Source organism: Phoca vitulina, unplaced genomic scaffold (genome assembly GCF_004348235.1).
Source record: "Phoca vitulina isolate PV1807 unplaced genomic scaffold, GSC_HSeal_1.0 scaffold38, whole genome shotgun sequence".
Classification (NCBI taxonomy): domain Eukaryota; kingdom Metazoa; phylum Chordata; class Mammalia; order Carnivora; family Phocidae; genus Phoca; species Phoca vitulina.
Window position 1 is genome coordinate 5,722,504 of NW_022589741.1, and position 22,908 is coordinate 5,745,411.

At 41.0% G+C, this 22,908-nt stretch overlaps 1 protein-coding gene across 1 annotated transcript; it reads right to left on the reverse strand.

Annotated features, from left to right (window-relative positions):
• Window positions 1-950: 950 nt before the first annotated feature.
• Window positions 951-22,446, reverse strand: POGLUT3 (protein O-glucosyltransferase 3). The gene is made up of 8 exons (XM_032428063.1): window positions 22,245-22,446; window positions 16,407-16,604; window positions 13,312-13,598; window positions 9,627-9,843; window positions 7,807-8,003; window positions 6,642-6,836; window positions 4,934-5,038; window positions 951-3,476 (listed from the first exon to the last, which is right to left on the reverse strand). The coding sequence occupies exons 1-8, from the start codon at window positions 22,444-22,446 to the stop codon at window positions 3,351-3,353; spliced, it is 1,527 nt and encodes a 508-aa protein (XP_032283954.1). The 3' UTR covers window positions 951-3,350.
• Window positions 22,447-22,908: the final 462 nt, after the last annotated feature.

Sequence of the window (22,908 nt, forward strand, 5' to 3'; positions counted from 1 at the left end):
TGCGATTATTAATGGCTTTGAGGCAAAGGATTTCGAAAGGGAAACCAAAGTGAATTTCTGCGAACTGGGGCTAAACTTATTACAAAGTCCGGTCACTTCCACCAAGGACTTTAAAGATGTGGGAGAAATACACAAAATCTTTCATATTTAAGTAATTCATTCATTTGTAAATAAGAAAACGGATCCTTTTAGTGATTTGGCAGCTAGTGCTCAGGATCAAAGAATAAGTGACAGGGGACTGTAGTCCAATGCTATTTCTAGATTTAAGCTCTTTAGCTGGTAAAGCCTAAACCAGTTTTATTTTACTTTTTAAAATTGAGGTATAATTGACATATACCATACGTTAGTTTCAGGTGTACAACATGATTTGGTACTTGTTTATATTGCTAAATGATCACTACAATAAGTGTAGTTAACCTGTCACCATAGGTAGTTACAGCAAAACCAGTATAATGGTGATCTGAACCAGCTAAGACACTGTACTTTGCGTATTTTCACCTGAAATAAGAGAAAATAATGGTGTCAAGCCCAAATTTCTTTCCCCATAATATTAGATTTCTACCTACTAGGGATTGATTGGTAGTGATAGAAGTTTGGGTTCATTTATTCATGAAGACACAATAAAATTAAAATTAGACCAACACAGTTACAGAAATACCAGGGCTACAGGTGGTTACAATCTTTCTTATTTTTTTTAAAGATTTATTTATTTATTTGAGAGAGAGCACCGTGCAAGCAGGGGGAGGGGCAGAGGGAGAGAGAAAATCTCAAGCAGATTCCCCACTGAGATTGGAGCCCACCCAGGGCTCAATCTCAGGACCCTGAGATCATGACCTGAGCCGAAACCAAGAGTCGCGGCTCAATCCACTGCGCCACCCAGGTCCCCTGGTGGTTACCGTCTTTCTTAAAAACAGAAATTATCTTTTTCAAAATTTTATTTAGAAAATTTACTTCATTTAAAAAGTGTATATAATATGTCCCATGATATAAAATTCTAGACAGAGTAGATTTAAAAACAGCATAATGGAAAATATAAATATCCATTTTCTTATGTATATCTTTTGTGCACTTACAGTCTTTTCCCGGGTTTACATTTTTCTTTATTTTACAATCTGATTCTTACTTGTAGCAAAAACAAATATCATAGACAGGTATATAGCAAAAAGTAAAAATTCCCTTCTCTCCATCTCTTCCTCAGATAGTGGTAAAATCCTTCCAAACTTTCAACCACACAAATATATTTTTGTTTTTTACATTCATGGTTTCACATTATACATGTTGTTCTGTAACTTAGTTTTTTCACTGAATACTGTAATGGAAATCTTTCATGATAGTACATTTAGGGCTGCTTTTTAAAAATAGTTGTATTACATTCCTTTATATATCAATAACTACTTAACTAGTTCCCTCATGAAAGCTAATCAAGGTGCTTCCAACATTTTACTAATAAAAACAATACAGCAACAAACATGCTGGCAGCTTATTTAGATAAATTCACTTATTGTATTTACCTGCATACTCCTCTCTTCCTTTTAAAAATCAGATTTTTTAAGGAAAGTTGAAGTATTAAAAACAACTAATGGAATATGTAGATATTGTGTGAATTCGAAGGGAAAAAAAGTCAGGGTTTTAGTAAAACGATTTTATTAAGTTATATTCGTGTCAACAAACCAGAAAGCCATGTAAAACTAACTCTTTTTAAAGACTATGACTGTGCTGGGCGGATGGAAAGTTATCTAGATTGACTGCTGACTCCCTATGGAGTTTTTTGAGGGCTCCACTTACTTTCTTAAACACATCCTTTTCCGGTTCTAAGCTCAGAAGCTGCGTGGTGTATCTCAGTTCACTTTTAACTATCGGACTTGTTTGGCAGCAGATGATAGACATTTTAAAAATTTAAGATGTTTCTAACAAGATGCCATCAGCCACAAGGAAGGACCCGGGGTTGGTGGGCAGGCTGGTGTGAAGGAAGGCAAATTTTCTTTCAATAATCTCAGCTTTGACAAGCCCCAAACTCCATGTACAATATATGCAGGACATGGATTCATTAGTGTATGGTCCTAGTACAGCTGCCCTTTATTTTATACTGATGACCTTGTACTTTTGTGGGTGTACAATTGGTGGGTGTTTTCCTTGGGTACTTGGTTTTGACGACACTGTTCTCCTAAATGTGGTTTTGCTCTTGTCTAGTTACACAATTCTGTGTTCTTCTTGAACCTTCATAAAAGGATATGACTACTTTAAAGTGGTTACATTGTTTCTCAGATTAAGTAAATATTTCAATTAGGGGAGTAAATATTTTTATACTGGGAGTGTAGCTAGCTCTTGCTTCGGGAGTGTGTTCTTTAGTGGAGTGAATCTTGGATTGGTGGTTTTACAAGGAGTGTGTAATGAATCTCTGGGCTATAAGTCTTAAGTTTTGACCCTGTCCAAAAAGGCAAAGGAAATTTCCAAAGTTTTTCTTGTAGCAATTCACTGAAACAGAGGAGGGGTGCACTCAGGATGCTTGCCTTTCTTATCAGCTTATTGGCGAATTCCCAAGGTACCAGGCTTACTGCTGCTTCTGGCAGATGTTTTCAAGTGTCCCTTTTAAAGATTCAAAAAAGTAGTAGAGATCCCCACCTGACTGTAGTTCCTTCCATCTATTCAATACATAGATAATGAGTGGTACCCACAGAAAGTTCTCATCTACTAATAATCGTGTTGTCCTTGATGGGAGTACCACCCAGATAGATTGGGAATTACTAGCTTATGGCATAATTTCTCCTTAATTTTGTCTCAGTCCTTGATAAAACTTAGCTAAAAAGATACGAGTGAGCTTTAAAAAACGTGGCCTCCACAGTCTCCAAGCTACCTTTAACAAGGGAGCCATCCTTTTCTTCCTTAATTATTCTTATCAGACCTTCCAAGAGGAGGCTTGCTATTACTCAATGTCCAAAGCAGCTTGTAGGAGGTGAAATTACACAGTAAGAGGGGAAGAACCCTGCACAAACATTGTTTCTTCATAATTGGAAGAGGGAGAGGGAAAGTGAACAAGGGATAGCAACAAACTAAGAAATATGGTATAAATCATTTCATAGTGATTTCTTTTTTTTTTTTATAGTGATTTCCATTTTGGCAAGCCTGTCTGCTATGACCCGCAAGTTTTCTGTTTAGAGCAACTGTGATATAGATGATAGCAGTTTTTACACAAAAGAAAAGAATATTCAAAGAGGCCTGTGATACTTGCTCTCATCCTGCTCCGCCCGTCCACGTGTCTCCTGGACCGCGCTGCCTACAGCGCCGCCTCTGTCTGAAGGCTGGCATTGCATGTGTCACTGGCAATCACAGGAGTGTCCGTGTGAGCTGACTTAAAGCTCTTCTCTGAAGGGTCCTTCCCGGTGACACTGGCACAGGGACGTGTTATCATCTGGCTGAGGAACCAGTTCCATCCCATCACGTATTTCGGGTCTGCTGGACTGGCGCTCAGCGTATTTCTGAAATGCGTGTTTGAAGGCAACTGAAAGATTAGTCCACGCTTCGTTCCACTGGACCCTCCCTACCCCACTCAGGCCAGTGTTTCTAGCTGCTGTGTATCTTGAGACTAAAAACCAAAGGTCTGGTTTATTCCGGTCCTGAAGTTGCATTTTAACTTCAGGTTTTAGAGGCACTAAGTGCAATATTTCAGAGTCTAACAAGGAACCCCAATCCACAATTTGATGTGTACCTAGGAAGCCTCCACAAAAGGCACGTCAAGCCAAGGGTCCCTACTTGAAATAGTGGCACCTCTTGGCGTTTATTCTCCACTTATTAATGAATAATTACATTTGTTGAACACTCAAATCAACCAATAGAGATGATAAGCATCTCAAAATAAAGCTGGCAGTCCCCCACACCCTTCCCTTTAGGCTCATAGTCACATACGTTTTGTAAATGGTAACAGACCTGTGTAATGTCCCTCTACTTTAGCCACTGACTGAAATATTCCCTATAAATTAGACTTTGATTCAGTGGTTCTATATACATTTAGCTGTAGATTCCTGGTGTTGGGCCAAACCCAACAAAATACTGACATGAGCACAGGAACCTAATGAGTATTTTAGAGGGAGAAACTCCTACTATTAATATTATAGGTAGACTAACAGAGGGCATACAACTCATTCAAGGGAAAGGCTGATTTTAGTAAATGGTGAAATTTATCATTTTTATTTTTCTATGAGAGGGTAATATCCACAGGCATCTGAAGAAATGTGCTTTTTTTCTGTCCACAGAAAAATAAGTTTAGGTTAAAAACAAAAAAGCATTGTTTCTTTTTTTCTTTTCTTCCTGTCTAGAATTTACTGTGTGAAACACAAGATAGTTACCCAAAGAACCAATTCTTAGATTCCCAATAAACATTTGCACTTCAGTAATTAGGCCTGAGGTGTTAAAACCATTATGAATATATTTCACTTGTTTGTTTTCTACAGCAAACTAAATATCTGCTGTCCATCCTACACTGTGATAGCAAAAGCACGAATCTTTAGTAAGAAGAACAAAGAGGCAGACCTTTTGAGCAGAGAGATGTTAAGGATCTCTAGTCCAACCTCCTTATTTTCTAGATAGGAAGATGGTCTCTGAGGTTCAGAAAATACCTAAATTAGGAATTCCACAAGGCATTTAATAAAAAGACTGGGGAGGTAGGAGGAGCTTTTAATTTGTATTCGCAAGGGTTCTATGCATTGTTTTTCATAACAGTCAGTGGAGATACAAATATGGAGACCACAAAAGGTCTCAGCACTAGTCCCATCTCTCCACAGGCTGGGCCAGTCCTCGGCTTCCAGAGAGTTCCACGGGCTGACGCTCTGAACCCTTTCAGGAAGTGAGGCACTCAGGCCCAGCATGGCGTGAGGACGCCTGAGCCGGCGGGGCAGGGGGTGGGGGGGGTGGGGGGGGACAGCCGGTGGGAACTTACCTGGAGCACTCTGTAATAATAGCAGTAAATCCGGTGGGGCTGCAGTAACTCCCTAGCAGCCAATTGCCCTTCTTTTGCAATCTTCTTGGCTTCTTCATCATTTTCCTGAAAGGGTTAAACACACACACATACACACACACTGAATGAAGAGTACTCCTGTGACCCCCCAAAGAAGGCTACTGGTGCGTATGAAGCAGGACAGAGATGGGGTTGAATGTGACCAGCATGGGACGTGGGACATGAGGAAGATAATTCGGAGCGAGGCTCTGAGAAATCGCCAAGGTACCTTCCTAGAGCCCTGTGTTACATGGAAGTGGTCACACATGTTTGGACCCCGGTCCACAGGCCCGGAGTGCCCTCCCCGCCATACGCACATCAGACATGCAGTCTCTCTTGTGACTACCCCGGTACTGTCCTGGCTACCTGAGAAATTTAGGGCTCATCCTCTGTCCCCCCATCCTATAGCCTCTCTGCTTGATATTAAAATACAATCTGGAGTAGAATGAATCCTTTTTCCTGTTATAACGTCTCTTAAAAACTCCATTTTAATATGCAGCCAGAGCCCAAAAGTTGTCATAAAACGGTACCTATGAAGACCTATCTTATTGCTGTAATCATAAATTCAGCCATTTGCACCCACAGGCTGTTCCTTCAGTACCAGCAATGGTCACTGTTTCTAATTACACTTCGGAAAATAGCTAATATTCTACTGTGCTGCCCTTTAGAAAAGCCCCTGACAAGCAATCCTGACTCTTTATAAAGGGCCACGGAAATGATTCTGCCTCAGGCACCCAGTCATTTGCATACCCGAATATTGCTTCTCAGAAACTTAGAAATAGAATGAAGTCTTACCCGCGGAAGGGTAAATTTTTATAGTTTCATAATAAAACACAACAGCTTTGTAATATGTTTCTTTTTTAAAAAAAGAATTCTTATTTTATGGGAAACTTGTGATTCTTGGGATGTTGTATATAGCATATGCATTCATTGTGTGTTTTTCCTAACTGGAGAAAAGAAAAGGGTATCATAATTGCCTCCAGTGTCTCCTTGTGCATAGAGCACTCTAGCCCTGGGATTTTCAATCTGTCATTTGCATGTGGTGTGTTTTTGCTTGTGTGTATATGCATGAATAGTGATTCCTTCAGAAAAACCTATATTTTAATGTAGAGCATGGAGACTGTGTACATATTCTAAATAATATATATAAGTATATGCAATAATACTGCATTGCATACTTGAATGTTCCTAAAAGAATAGATGTTAAAATTGCTCATCACAAGAAAAATAATTTTTGTAATATGTATGGTAGTGGATGTTAACTAGACTTATTGTGGTGATTATTTTACTGTATATACAAATAGAGTCATTATATTGTACACCTGAAACTAACATAATGCTATGTCAACTATACCTCAAAATAAAAGTAAACTGAGTTCAAAGGAAAAAAAAAAAAGAAAAACCTATATTCTACATAACGCTTGTCTTTAAATCTTCTAAACCTTCTAAAAATCCTCCAAAATGTTGATAAAGGGTATTAAAATGATCCTGGTGTTGATTCTTTAGATATTTCAAGGGAACAAAAATTTCAGGAAATAACATTTCTTTTGACTAAATTATGTCAAGTTAAATTGCGTCATGATGGAACTCATGTAAATAATCCCGGTAAGTTTGTTATTGCCTCAAGAAATTAAAATTGCAGAAAACGTACCTTGGCCCACTTAACTTTCTCTAGTAAATCACTGAGATTTCTTTTAATTGGAACATAATGTTTCCAAGGCTTTAGTGCCACATAGAAATGTTCATAATATGTCGAGTCCTGCTTCAAAACCAAACTGTCGCCCAGCATGAGGTACGGATATCTATAAGCCGCCACGGTCCCATCCACATTCACCTGATACTTGTACTAAAACAGTGAAACAAACATAAACAAAGGAAACACTTAACAGCCATTTGCTTCGCTTCTGCTTGTCATCAACACTGTCATAATAAATATAAAGGAATTATTTTCCACGTTCCGACTTCAGTGTTTAAAAGTTTTATACGTTATTTTGTACCTCACGTTTTCTCTTTGTATTGAAATCATAAACAGCCTTGAGCAGGTCGATTTTAAGAAATACAATGCGTTTAAGGATAAGACAAATAATTTTAGGAAATAGGAATACCTATTTCAACTCTGTGTAGTGGATTCAGGTTTCTGTGACCCGGTAGGAAAATGTTTCAAAAGTAATAGGAATACCTATTTCAACTCTATGTAATGGATTCAGGTTTCTGTGACCCGGTAGGAAAATGTTTCAAAAGCTGTAGGTTTATTAAAGCTGACTCCTGGTAACAATTTACACTTTCATGTATACATTATTTCATTGGTTCCTTCTTCCCAGGTAAGTATGAAAAACGAAAGCCTTATCTCCAGTGTTCAGTTCTAGAGTCGAGGAGACAGAAACCTGGAGAAGTTTAGGGACTACTGTGGTGTTAGCAACACAAGATGTACCCCGTTTACCCATTTGCTGGATTAATAAGCCTCGCTTTGCATTTCAAAATCACTTTTCATGGGAATTAAACCTCACTTGATCATAGTAATGTGAAGCAAGTATTATCATAAGCTCTTTCTTTTTTTCCTCTTTTTGCAAATGAGAAAATCGGTGTTCAGATAAATTTATAAACCTCTATTCTCTGAGCTCAAATCCAACGTTCTTTTCATTATAACACACTGAAACAAACAGGATATACTCACGGATTTAGTCATTAATTTTTTCTTGAGTAATTGGTACCAAAGAGTTCTCTAGCCAGTCAGATTTCGTCACATTGTTCACATCCCTATCATCATGACACAAGTTTATCATTTCATATCCATACAAGAAGACAAAAACGCATACCTTAAAGAAATCAAAGAAACCTATCAATTTAGCTTTTCCAAGCTCCTTTTCTTTCTCTTGGAAAAAGAAATATCCTGTAATTCCTGCATCTAGGAGCTCTGGATTTTCCTTGGACAGCTGTACCAGCTGGAGCCTCTCTTCTCGGCTATCTCTACCTCTGAAGAAAGCTTTCTCTGTTTTATTGATCCAGGAAGGCCCTAGAAGTTTGAAGCCATAAAAAAAAATATGATTATGAACTTGACATTTATAAAAACCGTAAGCATACTCATCTGTAATCTACCATTATCATTTAAGATATTAAAGCTCTTTGATCATCAACTCATCTTCTAAAAAAAGGTGCTATTTCCAAAAAATATGGGATCCAGTACCTTGCCTGAGATACTTTCCAGTTTAGACTTTTAAAAACAGTCCTTTTATTTGCTGTATCACATGAAAGAATGCTCCAATTTCGCCTTTTTTTTTTTTTTAGATTTTATTTATTTATTTGACAGAGAGAGAGAGAGAGAGAGAGAGGACAAGCAGGGGGAGCGGCAGACAGAGGGAGAAGCAGGCTCCCTGCTGAGCAAGGAGCCCGAGGCAGAACTCGATCCCAGGACCCTGGGATCATGACTTGAGCTGAAGGCAGACGCTTAACCAACAAAGCCACCCAGGCGTCCCTAATTTCACCTGTTTTTCTACCTGTGAGAGCTCACTTATTGGATTGTCTGTTGTATGACTTTAGGAGATATCCAAAATAACATTGGATCAAGTTCAAAGCAAAAGACATTCAATGACTTGGCCTACTCACAAGCTTCTTCCATCCTTCGTGCCTCACAATAAAAAACTGAGCTAGGCTTTTGTTCTTAGATTGGGTGACCAGAACAAACTATGTAACTAAGTAACATCTACATCTTTAATCCCTAGGTTGTTCAGAATTTTGAGCACATCACTTTTGAATACAGGGAAGACTTTGTCTAATAAGCTGTGAAATGAAAACATGTATATATAGCCCAACTGTGTGTGTGTGTGTTTCTTTCTAGATAGAATTCTAGAAGAATTAGTCTATTTCTATTATTCTAAAGAGAGGTCATTAGTTAACACCTGTTACTATTTGATAAATCATAAAACAGAAACTGGAGGGGGTCACTTTCTCTAGTATTTTAGCACACTTCCCAGGAATTCACTGTTCCCCAATAAAAAGTCAGTTTTCATTTTATGTTACCTTTAGGTAGTTTGTAAAGAGTCTCTGGTCGCATCTACTAAACGAGTCTGCCAAATCACAATAAACAGGAACAGAGGTTGTAAAGACAGGCAGGGTTTATTCTACTCAGGGAGTTTGGTTTAATTCTAGAGTGTGTTGTGCCATAAATGTAAAGCCATCAAAGGATGGGGGGGCCGGGGAGGAATTCAGATTTTGAAGGATCAAGCAAGGCAGAAAGAGGAAAGGGGAAAATTCCTTACTAAGTGTTGGAGGTAGTAATACCCAAATTCTGCTGCTAGCATAATTCTCTCACATCCCCATATCATTTTATATTTTTCAAAATGCTCTCTTCATCCAGCAATATAAGGGCATCGGAGTCAGCATTAAGTGACAGTTTTACCAAATATATATTTTCAAATGGTATTTACAAATGACCAACTCAAAGGAGACTCAGTTACAGTAGGTTTGGACAACGAGCCCAACCCACATACCTAATTTTTGGATTAGAAGAATCCTACACTGCTCTTTCTTCTTGGTTAGAAAATAAGAACAATGGTATTTAAATATATACTTTTGTTCTCTCCAACTGAACATTCCCTTTTTACCTCTGTTTTTCCTTTGAGAATAAACTTTAATTTACCTGTATTTCCCTGAATAGAGAGGAGATCATTGGTGACACCCCTCATTGCTTCGAGTGTGGAGTGGGTGATGTCATACGTTGGAAGGATAACATCCCGTGAATCCAAGGAGCCGCACCATGAAATGATAGGTAAAGGGCCAGGGGTTTCATTGACTTTTCGATGCTCCAGAGGCCAATCTCCAAGATTAATATAAAATTCTATATCGGGGAGAAGGACCTAAATAAACAAAAGAAGAAACATCAGTGCTGGGAAGACCTCAGTTTTAGGTACTAAATGCTTCCATTCTTTGGCTTCTTAAAATATGCCTGATAAAAGTGAATATGTGAAAACAGCAGAAGAGAGAAGAATGCCTCTCAGTCATCAGCAGTATCAGAAAATCAAGGGTGAGGACGGTACATGGCAAATTTACTTAACCAGGAGGAAGCGCCCTTTGTTCAGAGGTGGCATTTAAAATTGCTTAGTATTGGGGAGCCTGGGTGGTTCAGTCATTAAGTGTCTGCCTTTAGCTCAGGTCATGATCCCAGGGTCCTGGGATCAAGCCCCAAATTGGGCTCCCTGCTCAGTGGGGAGTCTGCTTCTCCCTCTGCCCCTCCCCCTGCTTGTTCCCTCTCTCTCTCGTTCTCTCTGTCAAATAAATAAATAAAATCTTTAAAAAAAATTGCTTAGTATTGGGGTGCCCAGCTGGCTCCGTTGGTGGAGCATCCAACTCTTGATGATGGGGTCGTGAGTTCGAGCACCATGTTGGGCACAGAGATTACTTAATGAAAATTTTTTTTAATTATCAAAATTTCTTATTATTATAGAAGTGGACATGATATGGAAACGTATGAGTAAGTGGCTTCAAGAACCCTTTCTGTCAGCTGCCTACCTGAGAATCGACAAGGTTAGAGGAAGCCCTTCTTTTGCTTCACTATCAAACCTCTGCATCACGTCTACCTTTGCTTCTGGACTCGGCCACTCCGTGTGCATCTCCGTGGTCAATGCCCTACACGAGGCCCTTCTCTCATTTCTCGCCTGGATTGTTGCAGGAGCTTGCTCACTAGGTGTTCTGATACTAGGCTCTCCCCTCTCTGATCTGCTTTCACCTTGCTGTCCAAATTCCTAAAACCCAAATTAATGTCACCACCAAGGTCAATGGAACCTAAAGCCTGCAGGACAAGGTCTAAAGTCCCTGGCCAGAAAGCAAGGCTCTGTTACCGTGTTCCACCTGAGCGTGGGCCAGTAAACTTCAGGCTACTCTCTGAAAATGCAACCCAGTCTCCCATGTACTTCCCTTCTCACTTGGAATATTCTTCTCCTACTTATTCACTTGGCAGTCTCCTTTCTCGTCCTTCGAACCCAGACCGAATGTCACCTCCTCGATGGCTCGCCCTCCTCAGGCAGTTTCACTGGGGGGCCTGCTTTTCTTACAGGCCTACCACGTTGAGGTGCAACTATTTGTATTCACATCCTACTTTAACTTCCAAATAACAAAAAACAAGTCCCACTAGAGTAGGCCGCTCAAAGTCCAGAGACGAGTCTCATTTATCTTGGATTTCTTCCCAGCCACTGGGCAAAGAACCTAGAACAAGAGGGAAGGCCAAGGGGTGTGACGATTCACCCTCCTTGCTTCCCTACTCTCACTTATCAGCCCAATAAACTCCACACCAGGAGTTCTCACTGCAGAACAGGGTTTCTCAATCTCCGCAGGACTGACCTTTGGGTCTGGGTAATTCTTTGCTGTGGGGGCTGTTTCGTGCACTGTAGGATGTGCTGGTAGTAACCCCGAGTTGTGACAACCAAAACTGTCTCTAGACATCGCCCAACGTCCTCTAAGGGACAAATTCGTCACTCGTAAAGATACTGCCATCGTGAGCCCGAGGTGGGAATACAGGCCAGTAGGCCAGGAAGAAAGCACCCCCTTTATGATCAAGTATCTTTAATATGCTCATATGGTGGGCCAGTGGGGATGGTGCGGGGGGGGGGCTGCTATTTAAAATAAGAATTAAAAAATAATAATAATAAAATAAAATAAGAATTGGTTGCAACCCCACATTCAGCACACTTGGGAAATTGTATACCTCATATCACCGAAGTTGACTTTTGGTTTAGAAAACTACCTTGACAGTCTTTCTGGGTGGGAAAGACAGAAAATGCTCATCCTCACCCTTCACTCTGCATGGTCAGGAAGGAGGAAGAACAAGAGGCAATTCGAGCTGCTCTGCTTAAGAGTGCAGTAAATGTGGAAAGAAGGGTTCAGTAGAGGGGTGGGGGTGGGGGGAAGTGAGAAGTCTTCTGAGAGATAGAGGCCCAGCTGTATTCACTAAGAAGCCAAGACCTGAAGCCCAATGACGGGCAGTGAGAAATTCCCAGAGGCAAGGATGACTGAGTCTGATTAATAGAGGGAATGTTTATTTTTAAATGTTAGGGTTTTTGTTAGAGTGCTTTTTACTATGCACTGGTACAAAATAACCTCTCTGTTACTAGAACCTTCAACAAAATGTGCCATGCATGCCATCTTTTGAGGCGCTTAGGGTAAAACAAGGAAAAAGTGGTCGAAGTTCAAGTCATTTTGAGGTGATAAGAACAAAACAGCTGCAGAAACTGGTATCTGAATGGGAGGAGTATTCACCACAACAGAGAATTTCAAGAAGTGACCTCCAGGGGCACCTGAGTGGCTCAGTTGGTTAAGCATCCGACTCTTGATTTCTGCTCAGATTGTGATCTCAGTGTTGTGAGAATGAGCCTTGCATCAGGAATCCACACTCAGTAGGGAGCCTGCTTGAGGATTCTCTCTCTCTCCCTCTCCCCCTCCCACTACTCTGTATATGTGTCTATCTCTCCCAAATAAATACATAAATCTCAAAAAAAAGAGTGACCTTGAGGCTCAACATGTCTGGGAGTCCACAGAAACCTTGGAAGTGCTCTGTAGGACCTACTTGCCTGAGACAGGGGCTCAAGCCACTTAATTTACAGGAAAGAAAGATCCATAAAGGGGGGAGAATTTATGAACACTCAGGTGGTGGACATCTTAAATTCACATTTCCAACCTTGGAATCCATTTCCATCCTTTGCCATTGTTCTAAGCATCTCAAAGTTACAACGAAATAAGTAAACTCCAGTTCACCCTTGAACAATGTAGGGGTCAGAGCTGCCGACACCCACACAGTCTAAAATTTGTGTATAAATCTTGAATCCCCCAAAACTTAACAACTAGTAGCCTACTATTGACTAGAAGCCTTACCAATAACATAACAGTTGATTAACACATCTTTTGTATGTTATGCATATTATATACTGTGTTCTCACTATAAAATCAGCTAGAGAAAAGAAACTGTTAATTAAGAAAATCATAAGGAAGGAGCGCCTGGGTGGCTCAGTCGTTAAGCGTCTGTCTTCGGCTCAGGTCATGATCCCAGGGTCCTGGGATCGAGCCCCACGTCTGGCTCCCTGCTCAGCAGGAAGCCTGCTTCTCCCTCTCCCACTCCCCCTGCTTGTGTTCCCTCTCTCACTGTCTCTCTCTCTGTCAAATAAATAAATAAAATCTTTTAAAAAAAAATCATAAGGAAGAGAAATACTATTTACAGTACTGTCATGTATTTATAAAAAAATGTCCATGTATAAGTGCACTCATGCAATTCAAACTCGTGTCATTTAAGGGTCAACTCTGTATTGTTTTCAGAACCAATGAATTCATTCTCATACCTTTCTTGCCAGTGACAGCAAAATCTCGTCTGAGAACATTTTGAAGTCTGTGTATTTCCCTAAAGATCTCCGGTAGATGCGGTTATTGAGAATCGTGTAGTGAACAATGGCACCCCTCTCATCCCCAAACCTTTTTGGAACCTCATTTAGCATCTGCTGGAGATTGATGCTGGGGAAGGAAGCAAAATCCTTTGCAATCTGTGGTTCCTCGGTTGGACAAGAAAGAGTTTTCTGCCAGGCCTGAGGATCCTCTTGAGGACACTCACAGTACTCATGGTACACTGGTCCTAGGGAAGACAAAGACATGAGTAATGCCATACTCCATTAACAAACACCTCCACACAGGGGGTTGTTTCTGCCCCTGATAGGAACATGGGATGACTTCTTGCTGAATTCGAAGATTCTCCAGACAGGGATAATATATATTTATATTATATATTTAATATTTAATATATTTATAATATATATATTTAATAATAATAATAATATATTTAAATAGAAATATATTTAATATTTAATAAATATATTTAAAATATATTTAACTTAATATAAAAGTATAAAGATTAACATAATTTTATAAAAACTTTTAAAAAATTATTTATGTTTCTTGAGGATTTCTACTTCAGACCAAGATGAGTAATATGGACCAATTTACCCTTCTACCTGAAACTACCAAAAAAAGAGACAAAATATATGAAACAGTTTTTAAGCCACCGGACATGAGGCAGTGAAGGACAGTGAGTCTGAGAGATGGGAAATAGATGAGGTGAGCCCTACAGTTTGTAAACTTACTGCCTAAGGGAGTTTCCAGGTTACGGAAACGGGGAGAAATGTAGGCAGAGCCCAGCAGTCTCACTGAGTTGAGGGGACAGAGCTGGGTGTCCAGGGAGAACAAGGCAGCTGGCATTTGTAGGACACATTCCCTGTAAGGAGAGAACCACACAGCCAGAAAACTCCAGAGATCTGCAAAAGCTTCCCCTTCAAGTATTTAGGGTTTCTGAGGAGTGTATATAGGTGAGGAAATTATCCAAGACAGGGAAAGAACCATCCAGAATGACTGGACGCAACACTACCCACTGGTCATACAGGGTTGGGAATAGTACCTGTTCACAGCAGGCCGACTGGGAAGCATCCTAATTGCTGGGGCTTAGGGTAGAGTATGCAGAGAGGTATTGCCTGAGTGGTGGGGAATAATTAGCCCCAGACTAAACATGGTTCTGGTCTTGCCTAATGAATTGTAAAAGCAATTTGAAAGGTTCAAATTATTTGCAAGTAATTTCACTGCATTCCAGAAAAACGCTCAAGAAGATAAGAAAGCGACAAGAAATGAAAAATACACCGGATACAATTAATGGCAAGTTGGACATTGCAGAAGGAAAGATTAGGGAACTTAATGATGTAGCAACAGAAAGTATACAAAATGAAATGGAGAAAAAAAAAGAACTTTAAAAATGAAAAGAGCATCACTGAGCTGTGGGATAGTTTCAAGCCTGATATAGGGGTAACTGGAATTGTGGGAGGAACTCTGGAGTAGAACAGAAAAAAATATTGAAGAAATAATGGCCAAAATTTTTCTGGATTTAATGAAAACTATAATCCCAAAGATCTAAGAAGCTCCACAAACCCAAGCACAAGAAACATGAAGGAAATTACACCAAAGCACATAATAATCAAATTGTTCAAGAGACTTAAAGAGAAAACCTTGAGCAGTGCAGAGGAACAGTAGATATACTGGATGTCACATATACGGATGTCAGCAGATACACTGTTGGAAACAATGCAAGTAAGAGGACAGTGGAGTAACATTTTTTTTTTTTTTTTTTTAGAATTTCTAAAGGAAAAAAAAAAGAGGATGATAGTTTTACTTGAGTCCCAATTAGGACAGCTGCATGGGACAGGCAATCTTTACAAAGAAGAGAGTGTCCTCACAAAGGAACTTTTGGCATAGGGTTATATACATTTTTTACATAAAAAGTTACAAATTTTTAGACAAAAGACATTGTAGAAAGACACTACAGTTCCCGATCTTAAGTTTCTAGTATATGTAGGGCTGTATGGCTTTAATGTTATGGGAACCAGGGAAGTTTCTAGTGGAGTAACATCTTTAAAGTGCTAAAAGGAAACAAAAACCAACCCTGTTAATCTACAATTCTATATTTAGTAAAAATGTCTTTCAATAATCTCAGGAAACAAACTGAGGGTTGCTGGAGTCGGGGGGGTGAGAGGGATGGGGTGGCTGGGTGATGGACACTGGGGAGGGTATGTGCTATGGTGAGCGCTGTGAATTGTGCAAGACTGTTGAATCACAGATCTGTACCTCTGAAACAAATAATGCAATATATGTTAAGAAAAAAAAGAAGAAGAAGATAGCAGGAGGGGAAGAATGAAGGGGGGGAAATCGGAGGGGAAGATGAACCATGAGAGACGATGGACTCTGAAAAACAAACTGAGGGTTCTAGAGGGGAGGGGGGGTGGGAGGATGGGTTAGCCTGGTGATGGGTATTAAAAAGGGCACGTTCTGCATGGAGCACAAACAATGAATCATGGAACACTACATCAAAAACTAGTGATGTAATGTATGGTGATTAACATAACAATAAAAAATTTTTAAAAAATGAAGGCAAAATAAAGACTCTTTCAGACATTCAAAAGCTGGGAGAACTCATCACCAGCATTCTCACACTAAAAGAAACGATAATAGGGATCATTGAGCAGAAGGCAAATGGTACTAGAAGGAAATGTAGATTATATAAAAGAATGAAGAGTGCCAGACATGTTAACTACCTGGGTAAATACACAAGATTTTCTTGCTTATCATTCAAATTTCTTTAGTTTTTTCCCCGCAAAATTCCAAGTTAAGATGAGCTCCAGGAGTGCCTGGCTGGCTTGGTCAGTAGAGCACGTGACTCTTGATCTTGAGGTAGAGAGTTTGAGCCCCATGTTAGGTGCAGAATTATTTACAATTGAGCTCCAGAAGGTACGCATACCATGTTCACTCTTTTGTACATGACTTCAAGGTCATCATAAGCCATTTTGAAAGTCATGGGGTCTACACATATAAGGCTGGCTCTGGATTGTGTAATATAATCACTTACCTTTCAAAATATAAGGAGATTGAGCCACATGTTCATCACCATAAAGGACCTCTATCTTCAGCCCTTCACTGACAGTTTCATACATCCTATATCGCATCAAAAATGTCCCATCATTCCTGTCCAAAGGTTTGGGGACGTGAATCCGGACTAATTCTTTAGGTGAAAGAGATTTGATTACTACTTTGAATAGTGTTTGACCTGAAAAAAAAAAAAAATATATATATATATATATGTAACTACTATTTCATGGTTATTTTGTCTTACCAATTATTGGATAGGTGTCTCTACACCAAAGTTACTTTTTTCTGTACCATCAAAATAATAACAAAATAATTTTAGTTTGGAAGGTCCTTGAGACCAGGAACCATGTCTGGGTTGTGTCTTGAAACCAAAGATCTGAGTCAACATTTGATTCGTTAGTCATTCAATAAAGATATACTGAATGAACAAAATCAGTTCTTTAAAAAAGCAAGGAAGAGATGAACTTTTTGCCTCTTTGCTCTTTTCTCCTTTGGGTAGGTTTAAAGCAGCCCAGATACTTAAAAATCTAAAAACTCTTAGAATGACAGAGCTCCAAGACAATCCAACTTTCTTCTGTAAAATACATACCAGCTTTCTTTGTAAACCATTTTAATACCTAATAACCCTCATTTCTAAGGAACTTTCCCTTTGGTTAACCCAAATTTCCAGTTATACTTCTAAGCCTATTTCCCTAAGTAGAGAGAGATTATAGTTAGTTACTAGACTGTGCACAAATATCAGACACACACACACACATGCACACACTTTCACACACCTTTGTAAATACTAGAGTTTACTTCTCTAAGCTTATTTCCTCAGGTTGAATCGAAAGTTATACTAGGACGATCTAACATCATTTTCAACTCCAAAATTCTGTGGGTTTTCTGGAAATTCTAGGGTAAATAACACCCACTTAGTAAACTTTCCCTTCTCTTTTTGTAGTATATGAGCTGACTGATTTAGGCTTTGAAACAATACTGTTGTGATTAATACCATTGTGATCCAGAAATAAATGTTGCGCTATCTTTCTTCCCAGAGTCCAGTGGATGTATCTGCACGCAGCGCAGATCTGATCCTCAAGAGCTTTGGGAATAAAGATCAGTTAATGTCCTAACCACAGTTAATCACTATATCAAAGGCAAATGTTTTTTAAAAAGTGGTGACTCCTCTGAAATTCACAGACCTGGCAAAAAATAGTGGTGATAAAAGTAGTTTTTCATTTCACATCTATCGTATTATCAAATTAAGCATATTTAATATATATTTTTTGAAATTACTGAAAAAAGTTTCTTTCTCCTACTCTTAGTTTCTAAATCTTGTGAGTGAAGTTTCTACTTTCTTTTGGTCTTTAATTTAAGTTTTATTTTTTTCTTGTGGGTCAGGAGAGGTGTTCTTCAGTCTCTTCAATTTCATAATCGTAATGTAGTGTCTGATAACTTTCTGTTAAATAACGCATTTTGACATCCTTTAAACAAGTGTGATAAAATTATGAAAGAAATCTGCTAAAATAAATGAATTGTAATAAACATAGGGGATGTTGTAAGAAAAAAGGTAATAATTTAATGTGAAATTATTTAAAATGTTACCGTTTACCTGAAATGCTTAAATGAAATACATTGGTTATTGCCTTGTGTTATTTCTCACTTGATTTTAGAAAGACAGAGCAGTGTGGCAGACTGCAAATCAGGCAGGCAGAGCCTGGGGACCAGGAGGCAATTCCTATAATCTTCTCCCCAAAGTGGAACCAGTACAGAAAAGTTTTAGTGTCTTGGTCAAATAATCCTGTTCTCCATAAACTTATGATTGTAAATAAACAAAACAGATATAAGACAAACATATTAATGATTCTGTGATCATCTTGGAAAGAAATGGATTTACAGAAAAAAAACTAGTTCCAAAATGTTTCATTATTTTTAAATTCAAAGTATTGGACTAGATCTGTATTGTCTCTTCCAGTTATGAATTTTTTTGTCCCTGAAATAGCATTTAAGAGCTACATTTCAAAATAAATGTATAAAACTAAAATAGAGCCATTGGAAATACATATTTTAAATGTTCAGGTATTTTTACAGGAATCTTTCATGCCTGTGTTAGAATCAACACAAAATAACAATGGTCAGGACTGAAACAGAAAGAAGCAATTTTAACCTCATAAAAGAGAAAATGAGAAGAGTGCAATTTGAAATTGCTTCAAATGGAAGGAATGTGAATTCTCATTTGCCCCTAGGGCTAACATAATGGAACAGACTTGAAGCTCAGCTTGAATTTTTCTACTTCATCAATTCAACTCTCTTTAGGAGAGATCGCTAATGAAGTGAGAATGCAGGGACTAGGTAGATGAAGGAGGTTAGCAGTATCAAAGTCTTGCACCATTAGAATCAGAACTTTTGAAGACTTTAGCACTTATCACGGGCCAGTCCCTGAGCTTGAGATTTTCATTTTCATTTTCTACCTTATTTGTTTCCTACAAGAATTTGTAACGTGGGCATTGTCACCTCCATTTTACAGATCAGGAAACCAAGCCTCCAAGAAGTGAAGTAACTTGCCCAAGTTCACCTGTATGTGAGTAGCAGAGCCAATATTTGAATACTGCTTGAATCCTTCTTTCAGAGCCCATCCTGCATCCACCTTGTCATGCTGTGTCGCGTTAGTGTATTGGTTTGCAGAATTCAGAGTTGGAGGAATAACCCCTGGCACCCTTGGAACAACAGAGTCACTGTCTTTCCTGTTGTTTAGGAAGATTATTAAGGCTCTGCAATCCTAACAAGCGTCAACCCCACATGGCCAAGGAAACCGAGTCCCAGAAGGCCACGCTGTTTTGCCTTGAGGCTACATGTCACTCTCCAAAAATGCCTCGTGGGCCTGCTGACCGTGGATGGATGCTCTCCAGGAACTTACTGAAAACTGATGCACGGCAATCATGTGACAGGAGATTTAATTAAACAGAAAGAGGATGAGTGTCTACTCGTGGCTCTAACACCTAATGGCTGTGGGGCCACACGCAAAACATTTCAGCTTCACTGAGCTTCAGTGTCTTAGGTGCCAAGCGAAGAGCGTAACATCTAGCCTTCTTACTTCACAAGGCGATTAAGGACGACAAGTTAAACAGGGCACAGTTTAAAACACTGAAGTGCTACACAAGTAGGAGGTACGATTATTTTATGAAGATATCACTACTGATGAAGGTAAAGGAGGACTGAGCAGAAAATGAGTATTCGTATCCAGCCATCTCGACAGATTCCAACCACCCTCCCTCTACCCCTTCTTTTCTTTTCTCTACGGTATTTATAGAGCGTCTCTGCCAGACATTATGTCACAGGCTGGGAATATAACAATATCAATAGGTTTTGCCTACATTCATAATAGAAGGAAATACCATTTAAGTCAGAAGGGAGTAAAAACAAAGATAGAGATAGCTTCTTTCCCCTATATCCAAGGTCACAGACTGCCCACTTTCTGTCTTTGGACTCCAGTTTGAGATTCTTTGCTTTAGAACATTCAAGGTCACATGTCTGCAATCTAGGTACCTGGAGATGCACAGCATAATAATGATATTCAGATAAATGTGACACTGTTAAATGGGAGTGATAATTATTAAGAGAATCTTGGTAAGTCGTGTAAGAAGCTCTATGTCTTGAGAAAAAAGTGGCCTTTTATTTTCATTTAGTTCTTGGAGAAGGAAAAATTTCAGGACTTGCAAGTGAATGATGGTGACAGAAAGTGTAAAAACCTGGTTGTGCGAGCTTTACAAAACTCCAGGGCAGCCTTTTAATGGAAGCTAAAAATCAAGTGGCATGAGAGGAAATAGGGAGAATCTAAGGGTATGAAATTGAGGTTGTCTGAAAAGACTTGCTGAAAGTCTTGTTTTTTATGACTTTTCCTGATCATAAAAACATTAAGATTATTTTGGGGGAAATTTTTCTCGGGAAAAAAGAAGAGTGAAAAAAAATCCTTATTTTCTTGCTATAACTACTGACAACACTAATGAGAGGTAAGGTTCGTCTATTTATTATAAAATTAAAATGAAACTATATAATTTCTTTCCTGTTTAGTCCATCCATAATCTAGTATAAGCATTATTAAACAACATTTTCAAATCTTACTTTAAAATTAAAATAAATCCCGGTTAAAACATATAACATAAAGTTGATCATCTTAACCATTTTTAACTGTACAGTTCAGTAGTGTTAAGTAAATTCACATTTGGGGGCAACAAATCTATAGATTCAACAACTTTTCATTTCCCTCCTCCATCGGCCCCTGGCAACCACCATTCTACTTCGTTTCTATGAATTTAACTACTTTAGGTATGTCATATAAGTGGAATCTAAAATGTTAGCTTTTAATGGGCTGTGAAATATGCTATCACATGAATGTACCACACTTTATTTAGCAATTACCTCAGAGGTGGCTGGTTAAATTTGCTGTAATAAATAACGACAATGTGGCAAGAATTTCTTGCACAGAAATCTTTGACCACGTTCTGATCATTTTCTCAGGTCAGATACCTAGAAGTCAGATTACCAGAAATAAAGGGCATGGACATTTCTGTTAAAACGTATTTTTTGTACATTAGGTTTGTAAATATTTAAGGCTCTTGGTACATTTGGAAAACAGCTTTCCAGTAACATTTTAGCAGTTTGTGCTCCCACCAGCAGAGGATGAAGGTCACTGGGAGTATCTCCATGCCCTCTTGACAGCTTTTTTGAGTATTGCCACTTAAAAAAAAACTTTGCCGATATTTTTTGATTAAGGAATAGAATTTTATTTGAATGTCTAGCTCTTTCATTAATAGTAAGATTAGCAGCATGTCACTTGGGATCATGTAACTTTCTTTTTTCCTGTATAAATTAATTTTTCCTTCATTCTCCCTTTTCTTTCTAAAGCTTCCCCCCCATTATAACATCATAAAACGACTTTTAGGAAAGAAAGAAAACTATAAAGGTGAAAATACACCCCATAGTGGAAGACTTCGAATCTGGGTTTAAGGATTTTTTTTATTCTGGTCCTCAGGGCCACGGAAAGTCTTTCTAAAACTAAAAGAAGTTTAGTCACAGCTTCCCGCGGGCGGCGGGAAAGGCGCTGGGGCATCCTGACTGTCTCTTTGTTGATAAAACAGGGTGCCAGGTGGCTGGACATAAATGAGACAGAGATGAGCAAACCCTGAGCGGCAACAACTTGAGCCTAGCAGGACAAGTCGCAAGAAGCTGCAGAGGCCCGGCGAGCCGGAGGACGTGGGCGGCGCGGGGACGGAAGGGTCCAAGGACGGGACCCACCCCGGGAGGGCGGACAGCTGAGCGCCACAGGGCCTCCCCCAGCCCCGCAGCTCCTCCGAGGGCTCGAAGGCGACAAGCCAGCACGCCGAAGCGCTCCCGGTGCCCTCCTCGGCGGAGGACTCGGCTGTCTCGGACCCGCCAGGCCCCCCCGAGCGCTCCGACGCGGCCCCTGGGGCTGGATGACGCAGCGCGCCGAGGCACTCCCTGCGCGCGGGAACAGCGCGGGGACACGGTCCCAGCCCGTGAGTCCGCGGCCTCCACCAGCTGCCCGGGCGCCCGCGCCGCACCTGAGCCGCGGAGCGCCCCCGAGGTCGCTCGCTCGCTCGCTCGTCCGTTCATTCATTCAACGGACTTCTGCGGCGACGCCCGCCCCCACCGCCGTGTCCGGGGCGGCGGGGCAGGGGAGGTGGCCAGAGCCGAGGCAGGGCGACACTCGCCCGGGGAGGGACGCCACGCAGGCGGCGGGCGGGCGGGCGGACTCCCGAGGCGCGCGGGCGGCGGGGGGAGCGGGGTGACGCGGCGGCCGGCGGCCCAACGCTACCTGGGGGCGAGCGAGTGAGGTGTTGGCCCTCCGCGTTCACGGCCTGCAGGTAGAAATAGCGCACGGGCAGCACGACGCCCGCCCGCAGCCCGGGCCCCCACACCAGGCTCCGCGGCGCGCTCACCGGCGCCTCGGGGGCCCCGGCGGCCACGAGCAGGGCGAGCTGCAGCGGCAGCAGCGCGGCCCGCGGGAGGCGGCGCATGGTGGCCGGGCCCGGGGTGCAGCGCGGCGGCGGCGGCGGGGAGGGGCCGGGCTCCGGGGGCCGGGCTGCGGGGGCGGGTCCGTGCGCGGCCTCCCGCCGCCCCGCTCTCCGGGTCCGCCTTGCGCCCTGCCGGCGGTCGGCGGAGAGCGCGTCCGGTCCCGGGGACCCCGCGGAGGGGTCCGCTCGGTGAGGCCGAGCGCCCTCGGCCGCCCAGACCTGGTCTCGCCGGCCGCACCTCCGGTTGCCGGAGCTTGTCAGCTGTGTGGAGGAAACCGCTTTGAAAGGACACCAACACAGTGGCGATGGCCGGGGGGCGAGCGGAAGGGCCCCGCAGCGAAGGATGTCCATGTCCTTTAGGGGAATGCCTGTAGCCCAGGAGCTTCCCTGGGTTGACATGGTGCAGGGCAAGTGTCACGCCGCCTCTGACAGGTGTGTTCACGCCAGCACCAGCCTAATCCTGCG

Coding starts and splice junctions, on each gene's coding strand:
- POGLUT3 (XM_032428063.1), bottom strand. CDS start 22,446: ATGCGCCGCCTCCCGCGGGCCGCGCTGCTGCCGCTGCAGCTCGCCCTG. Junction 13,599..16,406: donor ATCTCCTTATATTTTGAAAG/GTAAGTGATTAT, acceptor TGTCTTCCCTAG/GACCAGTGTACCATGAGTAC. Junction 5,039..6,641: donor AGAAAGTTAAGTGGGCCAAG/GTACGTTTTCTG, acceptor TAACCCTTTCAG/GAAAATGATGAAGAAGCCAA.